Source organism: Fulmarus glacialis, unplaced genomic scaffold, assembly GCF_000690835.1.
Source record: "Fulmarus glacialis isolate BGI_N327 unplaced genomic scaffold, ASM69083v1 scaffold19724, whole genome shotgun sequence".
Lineage (NCBI taxonomy): Eukaryota > Metazoa > Chordata > Aves > Procellariiformes > Procellariidae > Fulmarus > Fulmarus glacialis.
The window spans coordinates 6,720-17,457 of record NW_009206314.1 but is presented as its reverse complement, the minus strand read 5'-3'; the positions used below and the strand labels follow the sequence as shown (position 1 = coordinate 17,457).

Here is a 10,738-nt window from a genome sequence, read left to right as displayed (position 1 = left end):
TTTTTTTTTTTTTTTTTGCGTGTGTGTGTTTTCTCTCTAAGGTCCCTCAGCTGGGCAGGTCCTTCGTCCCCAAGCAAGGACATCCCGCAGGCTGGGCTCCGGAAAACAGCGGTTTCGGACAAGAGACGTCACAAGCACAAAGTGCACAATATTTCTGGTATTTACAGAGACACAGCAGTCCTTCAAGTTTCAAGTTTCATCAAAAGAAGGAGGAAATAAACGAAAAAACAACTGACAAAAAAACTAACCCAAACTGACAAACTGAAGCGACAACAAAGGAGTTACCGGTATGGAAAAAAACACAAAAAAAAGGGAAAAAAACTGAAGTTACGACACAGCTGCATCGCTCCCAAGACAACAGGTAACACGTCCACAGGCGGGGCTGGGGTGGAGTATGTACATCGGCGATGGCGAGGCCGGGGAGAGGCTCCCGGCGCTCGCCCGGCGCAGGGGGGTCACCAGTCCGCGTCCTCCTCGATGTAGTAGTCGGGGGCCGTACCGTCGAAGAGGCCGGGGTCGAGAGACTTGCGCTGCTTCCCCCGGGCGAACACCCTGGAGATGGAGCCGAAGCCCATCTTCTCTTTCTTCTTTTTCCGTTTTTGGTCTTCCAGGTCCTCTAGAGACTGCGGGGGGAGAGGACACGAGCTTGGTCACTGAGCTTTTCATTCACCCCCCCAGCCCCACACCGGGGACAATGGACCAGGGTCCAAATGGACCAAATGGACCAAAACTATTTGGGTCCAGGTCCAAAGCAATGTTGAGGGATTTTGGCTTCTTAATTCAACCAGGTCAGGATTTCAGCTCCTGGTACGTAAGGATGGGAAGAACAAGGGTCTGTCCACAGCTTGCTCAAATACTCCACCGTTTTAGGGTCAAACACAGAAGAATAACCTGATCTAGGCTGTGCCTTACAAAAATCAGGGACCACGATGGGCCCTGAGCACAGCAACCACCTACAGCATTACCTGGATTTTGGGGCAAATCATGGCAATCTGAGACATCCCAGACTTAGAATTCAGGATGGCTTCCATTCTTTTTTTTTTTTTTTAAAACCCAAATCAGTTTGGATGTGGGAGCCCCCTCAAATCACTCAGTAGCACAGGACCAAGTCTCACGAGCAGGATTTAAACAGGGCTTTGTGCCCTACCTGTACAATTGGGTTGTGCAAGTTCTTCTGTACCGGTCCAGGACTGTCCCCCTGCGGCAGAAGCAGACGGATCCAATTGCATCAGCCCCAACACCGCCCGGGACCCACCGCCACCCCAGTAACAAGCAGCTCGAATGGGTGGCTGCATCACTGTGGGGCTAGGATAAACCCCAGGAAAGCAGCTCTCCAGGTCAACAAACCTCCAACCCGTACCCCACCCCAAAACCAACATCATTTTTGGGAGCAGAGGACCCACAGCATCCCCAGCTGCACACAGCGGGGAAGCAAGCCCCCCATCAAAGCAAGCCCCCCATCACATAGCCCCTTACGTTGCAGAGCGAGTGTGTTCGATGCCGGGGTGAGTTGATGTCGCTCGGTGTGGACGACCGGTCACCCTCGGCCGCAGAGGCGTCGGAGATGATGGACGGCTGCCGGGAATGACAGGGACTCACTCTGACCGCTGGAAGGCAGGGGGGGACCGGGGAGTTAACATCACGCCAGCAAACCTGACCCCACGCAAAGCCTCTGATGCACTTCCAAAAAACCTATTTTCGGGGTGTTTTGACCTTTTTTTCTCCCTCTATGGGGGAATAAGGCAGCTCTCCAAAATGGGTTCGGCCCTGCGCCCTGATCCGTGCGGGGGGGCTCACCTTGCCGGTCCGCCGAGTGCTGGGGGTGCGAGTGGTAGAGGGTCTGCTGGCTCTGCCGGATGGCGGCCGTCAGCGGGAGGTCGGCCTGCATCACCCACTCCTGGTTGCCGTTCAGCACCGTCTCGCCCGGCATGGCCAAGGAATGGCGCTTGGGGACGTCCTTGGTCAGCGTGGCGAGGGACTGCTTGGCCTGGGGAAGGACACCAAGGTGGTGGTGGTGGGGAAAAACCATGTGAACATCTCCCGGAGCAGCAGAACTGGCAGCAACACACTGCACCAAACCCACCCTTCTCTTGGCAAGTCAATACCCAAATTGTGTTGCTCCCTGCACCAAGGATATCCAGCTCCTTTTTATTGATGGATTTTTTTTTCTGCCAATATTGCAATAATGCAACAACTGTAGCAAATGCATGCGTGTAACAACTGCAGCAAACGCATGCAACGACTTCAATGCGATATTGCAATAAATATTTAAATTCAGCAAAACTCGCCGGGGTGTTTCAAGCACTTGAGCTGCTGAGCCGAGTGCCTGCAGCGGCGGCGCAGAGCTGCCCCGTGAGCCATGCCCGCTGTGTTAGCGAGCTCACCATGGCCAGCTCGGCCTCCAGCTCCTTCATGCGGTTGTCTTTCAGGTCGAGCTGGGAGCGGAGGGCGCTGGCATGGTCTGTCGCCTCCTTGGCTTGCCGCCGCAGCTCCCACTTCTCCCGCTCCAGGAGGTCCTTCTCCTTCGCCAGGGCTTTCACCGCATCCTCGCTTTCCTGCCAGGACACGGGGCGGCCATCAGGAAGGGGAAACCCACACACTACTACAAACCCCCCTCCCATGACCCCCTCGGGGACCACCCGACTGCTGCGGTGCTAAAGGGCAAGCGGTACCTTTGGGTGTCACGAGAGCCCGGCAGGGACGGCAGCAGGCAGGAGAGGGGAGCTGCAGGATGCGGCCAGTCCCCCGAAAAGGGATGCCCGCCATGCATCTGGTTAAAATTACATCGAATTTCCCAAGTTTAGCTCGCTGGCCCGATTTCCTCTGGTATTTATTTATCCTTAACCTGCTGCAGTCCAGCCCTTGCAGCAAGGGAGCATCTGCCCGGTTGCAAGAGGCCGTCTGGGGCTTTAGTGGGTTTTTGCCCGATTGCAAACCGGGTTTCGCGCTCGCCGCTGCCAGCCCCCCGTGCCCCGAGACCATGGTGCTGGGCTCCCGCACTCACTTTCCTGTGCTGCTCGTAGTTCCTGATGAAGTCGCGGAGCTGCTCCTCACGGCTCTCCAGCGTGGCGTACAGCTGCTGCATCTGGCTCACCAGGTCCGTCTTCTCCACCTTCAAGCGCTTGCGGTCAGCTTTCATGGCTGCGGGAGAGATGATGGCTCAAGCACTGGGGGCACGGCAGCCCCCTCGCCTCCACCGCTTTTATTTTTCCAGGAAAAAGCAGCAAAATTACGACCCCAGGGGCTGGGCTGGGAGCAGATGCCCAATTCACCCCTGTTGCTGCACCCTCTGCATGCACCCAGCAGCCCCTTGAAATGCCCAGCGCATCTCTGCCGTGGCTCCTAATCATCGCTCAGCCTCCATGGGGCAGCTCGGCCCCTGGAAAAGGACATTCGGGAGCAAAACCGCTGCCGCAGACTCAGGGCCCGGCATAGGAAAACCTGCTGCTCCCTTTCCAGGATAAATAAACCACAACTGGTTTATTTTTAGCAGCTCGGCAGATTCCTGCAGCGCTCCCACGAGCCCAGGGCACGGCTCCCTGAGCTGAAACCAAGACCTTCGTGTCTTCCCTCTTCCATGCACCAGCGAGGGATGCTCGCTGACCACCGACGCAGGGACAGCTTGCTGGAAGCCTGGTAAAACCAGGGAGAATTACAGAAACACCACGCAGGACAAGGGACTTCTGCACGTTAAGTGCTTTGCCCAGCCTTGAACCTGGTCCTTGGCAGTGCTGCAGAAATACCCTGTGGGTCCCTGCTCCAGATACACCCCACCCCACCAAAATAACACCCAATTTAGGAATCAGAATACAAATACTGCTTTTCATTATAGGAAGGACTTTCCATGCTTTTCCACCCTGAGGAAGTGCTGCTTTCAGGGGAGTGGGACGGTATGAAACACCCTCTGCCCCTCCAATGCTCCCCGCACTTGCTGCATTGCGAGCAGCTGAGCCTTGCAAGTCATTCCTCTATATTAAAAAACATCCTAAAGCCCCCCAAACTCACCAGAAAAACCAACCCCAAAGCCACCAACAGCTGTCTATATTAAAAAAGCCACTAGAAGACGATAGCACCATCAGGAGTGGGACCTGCCTCCACGCACAGGCACAGGTCCAACCTATTTCTATTGGATTAACGAAACCCACGCGAGTGTTTCAGCCCACGCTGCGTTTCCTACCCCCCACGCCCCCATAACGAGCCACTTCTTCTAGGGGCTTGAACTGCTCCACATTATGCCTCTGAGCTCCTCCTGGTGAGACACAGGTGGGATAAAGTCCTGACTGAGGAATACAAGAAAACCATTACCGTGGCACACTTAAAAGGAAATTAATTTCCTTTATGCAATTAGCACCTTTGGCACCCTTGGCTTCATGCCTCTGCCTTCCCCCAGCACTTGAAAGCTCAACTTGCAGGTTAGTGGAGAAAAAGGTGGGGGAAAAGAATCAGACCAAATAGTGGAAGAAGAGGGAGATATTTGGGACAACAGAGATCTTTATCTGTTAAAACCCAGGAGATTAAACTCTTCGGACCAACTACTCCGCCATTAAGCACTGGAGGTAAATCAAAATGCAGAAAAACAACAAACCAGCTAAAAAATGCCACAACGATCTATGTTGACCCGTGACCGGGAGCGCTTGTGATTCTTCCTTGCTCACTTCCATGAACATGACTCCTCCTGGGACAACTCAGCCTCTTCCGACACCGGGACTTTCCTTATTTTTTTTCCCAGCTTGGGAAACTATTACAAAAACCCTCTAAAAATAATCACAACGGGACCACATCTAAGTTTTTAAAAAAGCACTTTCCTGTCGCCTGTGTGTATTTAACACCAACCTTCCCCTGCCCACTTATTTCACATGAACTAAAAACTTGCTGAAAAAGAAAAACTAACGATAAGCTGACTGAGCTGTTCTGGGGTGAGATCCTGACCCTGCAGAAGCGGGTACCCAGAGTTACCGACTGCACTGGCCGCGACTCATTAATGAGGACACATTAACCGCAGCCATCACTGATTTGGGTTTTAGAGGGAGAATTTCTGGCCCCCATAGCCCTTTCCAGGCAGGGTCAGTCTCAGCCCCATCCCCGTAGGATAATGCACTGCTGAAAATCCCTTTACTTTCAAGCTCTTGAACACTTTGTGACACACACATATATATATTTTTTAAATTTTCTCAAGGATACTGAGAGGCTCTTATAAAAGTTTAAGTCACATTTGCACTTTCTGAAGCTGGAAGCGACAAAAGGCTTCTAATGAATTTAATTAAATAGCGGGTCCCCTATAGCATACAACCTGCTTTAATTAGTGGCAGCATTCAGGGTCCTTAAAGACTTACGGAAAACACTTCATTGCTTGCCAAAAAAAAAATGCTCAGAAGTACTATTAGGAGAAGAGTACATACCATGTCCCAAGGTTGAATATTTGCCACCATTCATGCCAACCAGTACGGCAAGAAGATGATGGACTTGGGGTATTGCAAGAGCAGGTTTTTTTCCTATTAACCCAATAGGACAATTTACCATTTGTTTCAGTTCATATTTGAGAGATTTGCTAAAATTAACGCACTTTTTTCCCTCCTCTATTACCACTGCTCTCCCTCCTCCAAAACCGATTAGCTCCCAAGCTTAAAGAAGATTTACCAGTCATTTGAGAACTTCATTCCAAACCCAATTAATAGGAAATTAATTGAAAGAGGCAGGAGAAAAATAAAAAGTTATGCAGAAGTGAGCAGTTAGGGCTGCCTCAATTCCTGGACCACGCACCGCTCGCTGTGGCGGCTTAATACATCCTTAGCAAACAAGCCTGGCTGATTACCCCGTCAGGGAAAATGAGCCGTTGCGATCCATAGCACGATGGCAGGGGCAGCCAAGGAGAATAAAGCAGATTTTCAATGGCCATCGGGGCCATCTGAGGAGGTGAAATGGCTTTTTTCTTTAATCTGATGATCCAGGGCCAGGTTTCTGTATCCCAACCCCCCAGGAGTATCTAAATCAACTCTCCTACAGCCCACCTGCACGGTGGGCTCTGGCAAAACCTCTGACCTGTTCATAAACCCAAGACAAGCGAAGCAAGAAATCCTAAACCCTTACCATGAGTGGAAAGTATTTAACTCAGGCAGCTTATTTGCATCATTTATTTTTCCCTCCCGCCCAAAGCACATGGCAGAAGCAGAGGGGGAACCCACCAGCCCCGCCTCAGGCTCGGCACCAGCCCCGGCAGCAAGCGATGGGAGGGAGGGTGAATCCCCCCAGCTCTCGCCATCACCCCCCGCATCCCCGCCCGCACCATTAATCTTGCACGAGGTCAGCTTGCGCTCCCGTTACTTGAGCTGCCACCTCCTGCCACGCGATCCGTCCCCCGAGCATCGCTCCTTCGGATGACGGACGCAGAGCAGTAACGGGACCTGCTCCACGCTGGGCTCCTCTCGCAGCCAAAACTGTCAAAAGTCCCTCCCCAGCACCTTGTGTTTCCAGCTTTACCTAACGAGCTGAGATCGAATCGCTCCGATGGCCCAAGCTGAGGGGCACAGCCTTGCCCAGGGCAGCGGCACGGCTGAAACCTCCCAGTGATGCCACCACCGAAGGTGCCTCCACCCATGGCCCCTGTTTGGCCTCAGCATCTAACAACTTCTGGATGGGAATTAGCTAACCAGGCATTTTGCCCCCTAAAATGGGGGCTGCTGTAAGTACCATTCCCCCCCCTTTGAAATTAATAATATCAAATTAAGGGAAAATGAGGCGGTGGTGGTCGCACCATCTAACCCAGGTTTGCTTGGAAAGCATGCAGATAATTAGTTTGACTACCTTGGTAATGCGATATTACACACCAATGATTAGATATCAAAAAATGACTATGTTCGGACCGTAGAAATAGCATCTCTGCCTAGCTTCCCAGCTCCAGGGATGAAGCGGCAGAGCCCAAACACAAACCAGGGCTCTGGCAGCAGACGCAGCCCACCTCTGACCCTCCCGAAGAGCAGCTCCCTCTGGCTCCTGCCCGCTTGCAAGTGCTTCTCTCGTCCTGTGCAACGTGAATTTTCATGCCAGGAACAGAATCGGAGCTGACATTATCACTTACTGAATCATGCACTTATTTTCTAAAGCTGGGAAAGGCGTCCTCGGGGCGCACCGCTCAAGCCTCGGTGATGCCCCATGCAAGAGGAACACATAAACCCATCCTGTCCCATTAACATTCACTTAATTTCTCCTGTTTCCCCATCCCTACCATGAAATTCAATATTGTCACCATGACTAACCCATAAAATCGGTCAGCCCTGCGCAGGAACTGCAGCGCCGCTCCTTGCTTTGTAATTAAGTAGGCACGCGCACTCCCTGGGCGCAGCCGTCACTGTCTGCAGAGAAGATCTTGCCGTTGAAGACGTCAACGTTACAAGGCGTCGGGCAGAGCCGGCACTTGCTCCTGGGCGTGCAGAGGTACGGTGCAGGCAGGAAATTCAAGTGCAATGTTGAATTTCAGGAAAAAATTAGGTGAGGCATTTGCCTTGGGGGTATTTACCTGGAAACACCCTGCTACGAGGCCAAGGGCTTTCCAAACCAGACCTGCCACGGTCATGACAAGGTGGTCAATGACTCCTACTGTGAGTTTAAGGTGCATCTTCAAAGGAGCACTCAAAGGAGTGGGTTTTCTGTACAGAGCCCCATGTCCTTTTGGTGGAGAGGGCTTCCTTGGCCGGGTCCATGGCTGGGACACCCATCTGCTGGGACATCCGTCCGCTCGCTTCTTTGCTACCCACCCCCTTGCTGCAGCCAGCCGGGGGGTGCTGAGGGTTTCTGCAGGAGGCTTGTCCCAGCCCAAGTGCCGTCCCCAGGGGGTCACAGCTCCGAGTCGCAGGTTTGGGAGGCAGGAGACCGGGCTACAACCCATTTGCGGAGCAGATGTGAAGTGGGTTCACGCCTTCCCGAGCAGTGGGGAAAGCCAGCCCGAGGTCTCTACCTTGGCACTCGAAAAGGAAACAGAAACCAGGTTTGCTCTCCACATGATAATCCCGCAGGCGAGCTCCAGCATATTGGATAAACCTTCCCAGAAATGGGGTTTCTGCCATTAGCCCACACGCTCATAGACATTACCCGGCCAAGAGGCTCCTCGAGTCCTCCAGGCGCTCGGGCACGGTCCCCTCCCGCAGCAGGACCCAGCAGTAATAAAGCTGTCTGCAGCTTCTCCCGTCGGAGATTTCCACATCAGAAATCCAGACCACATCCATCCCTTTCCAGCTGGGGCCAGGGAAAATACAATTGCGCTAACACTGTAAGCACGATACCGAGTCCCAGCTCCAGCAAAGGAGGAGAGGACGACAGGATGTAGCGCTATGGGATTTTATTTGGACATTAATTGATTAAAAAAAAAGTGCAAGAGATGGAATTAACCCAGAAAAAGGAGCAATAAAGATGGATAAAGCACATGCTGCCAGGGATAGAGAAACTGCTCGAGTTACTGCCGCAGAGCATCCTGTGCCGCTCCGGATCCCTGCTCCCTCTCTCCACAGCAAGGGCTTGTTAGCACGGCACAGGGAGGACGCTGCTTATCGCCGCCCTTACCTCTGTGCTAAATGCTGTCGGAAAGGGCTGGAAATGCATTGCCAAGGAGGGACGATGAACCCACCCTCCTCCATCCAGATCATCACAAACCAAACCCTGTGCGGCCGTGCAAAACGAAGGCTGTTAAAACTGCTGAAGCTCCCGAAAGTAAACCCCGCCGGCAAAACCTCTCCGCTTCCCTCTGCGTTAAGGCCCAATGAGCCGATATCTCTATCTGAACCGGCTGTGTCATGCTTCAAGGCTCAGAGCCAGCAGCGACGACAGATTTCCATATAATTTATCCGCTAATGACATTACACACGACCCAACACGGGTCGCACACCGCTGCAGAGGGATGCCGATGCTGCCAGGCGCGGGGCATCCCTTAGCGAGGCTTTGCAGTGATGCATGCTGCGAGGTCTGGGGAGATGCTCTCTGGCTGCAGGACACGACCGACACAAACCCCTGACCTACAGGATGGCACGGCCAGGTTTCCCTGAGCTCCTTGCACTGCCTCATCCTGCAGCTCCTTAAAGTAGAGCCATTATTTCCCCAAATGCCTCTATCAGCCGATACGTTTCTCCTGGCAGAACCATTCACCAGGCACAGTTATTGCCATTTTTCCTCCCCTTTTGGCTATGTTTCTCTACGGACAATTTTTCACAGAAAGGAAAAAGGATTTTTTCTCCCTCTCCAGCTGCTGATCCCGTTTCCACATTACCCGTCTCGTATCCGCTGCCGTGCTAAGCCGGCTCTGCTGCCCAGCGCCTCCAGCCCAGCTTATGGGGCTGGATCCAGCATGGCGAGCTTTTCCAAATTATGCAAAAGCTTTCCAATATTGCATGGGAAGGAAGGAGCATTGATTTTAAAAGGCTTCTTGTTATGTGCCTTTCCAAGTGCAAGCTGAGATTCCCTCTTGCTAGCCATCACACCTGCAGGGAAGTCCTGGAAAACCGATCCCAGCAGCTCGTATAGCAGCCAGTAAAAGCCCAGTAAAAAAACAACATTATATTCCTTAAATACTCACGATTCTCAAGCCAAACTCACTTTTTCTCTGCACTATCCCCCACAGAAGTTCATATGACCTCACTGCAGCTTCTTAGATGACTTATTATTATTCTTATTTTTTTTGCAAATAGTCTTAAAATAGTTCTGCTTTTCTGTATTTTGCATTTATCAGCACTTCCCCCTCCCTGTCCGCACAGAGCAAATATTCTCTAATTAAGGATTTTCTTCTCCAATTACGGTTTTATAAACCCAGAGCATTTCCTGCTGTTGGAGGCTGCACTGATGGCATGGGGGGGGGCAAGATTTTGAAGATATTTTGGCTGTTACTAATTTATAGGGATGCTTTTGCAAATCAGAGAGCGAAAAAATAAAAAGCATGTAGACTGGGGTAGTTTTTCTCTTCTTTTTCCAAAATCCTCCACCCAAATACAGGCTCAGCCCAATTCCCTGCCCCCCCCCCAGCATCCTGGACGAGGGGGGATGCGGTGGACTGGGGCTCTCCCCACCCCACTGCTCAGCTCTGAGCCTGAGAACTTTTGACAGCCTTTCTTCATAATCCGCAAACACGAGCTGACAAGTGGAAGTTACACGCAGTATGCTGGGGATTTGAGATGATATTTAGAGCCGCGGCGCTGCCAGGGTTTGACGCACAAGAGCTTTCCCCAGCTCAGGATCATCTACTGGCTCCGGCTAACAAACCGTCCTGCCTGGACTTATTGCCAGCTTGGTTTTGGGGAGGGAAAGCTGCAATATTGTCTTTTGCCCTGCACACTCCGGTCCTGGGGCTCGCAGCAAGCTCGCCGTGCAGCCGCCAGCAAGGAGGGAGATTCCGGCCCTGACTACCGCGGGAAAACACCCAAACCAATGCATGAAGAAAAGAGGAGAACTTGCACGTCACCTGGAGACCCAGCCTCTGCTTTCTGCAGCACTCCCGATAACTCCACACGGGATAAGGAAAATTGCACTCACCAGGAAACTTGCTGCTTCCCTCCTAAGAGTCCGAGAGGCTCAAATCCAACCCGCCCCCATCTCGCAAACGTTTCCAGCTGCGTTTCAGCTGCTCTCTTGGCTCTACTTTCTAGCTAGCTGTGGAGGAATTACTTTGCAATGCTGCAAACGCCCCCCGCACCCCGCTTCCCTGCCTGTCGCTGCACCCTGATCCATTCCGGCTCCACGCTGCTGGGGCAGGACGGTGGGG

The 10,738-nt window shown here is 52.5% G+C and overlaps 1 protein-coding gene across 1 annotated transcript in view; it reads right to left on the bottom strand.

Annotated features, from left to right (window-relative positions):
• Nucleotides 1-455: 455 nt before the first annotated feature.
• The window catches only part of KAZN (kazrin, periplakin interacting protein), a gene marked incomplete at its 5' end in the record, with an annotated part of 10,999 nt that continues 716 nt past the window's right edge, over nt 456-10,738 (bottom strand). The window contains 6 exons of the mRNA XM_009575706.1: nt 456-623; nt 1,148-1,198; nt 1,477-1,607; nt 1,798-1,987; nt 2,385-2,555; nt 3,005-3,141. Of these exons, the coding sequence (XP_009574001.1) occupies nt 456-623; nt 1,148-1,198; nt 1,477-1,607; nt 1,798-1,987; nt 2,385-2,555; nt 3,005-3,141 (848 nt within the window). The remainder of the gene's footprint in view (nt 624-1,147; nt 1,199-1,476; nt 1,608-1,797; nt 1,988-2,384; nt 2,556-3,004; nt 3,142-10,738) is intronic.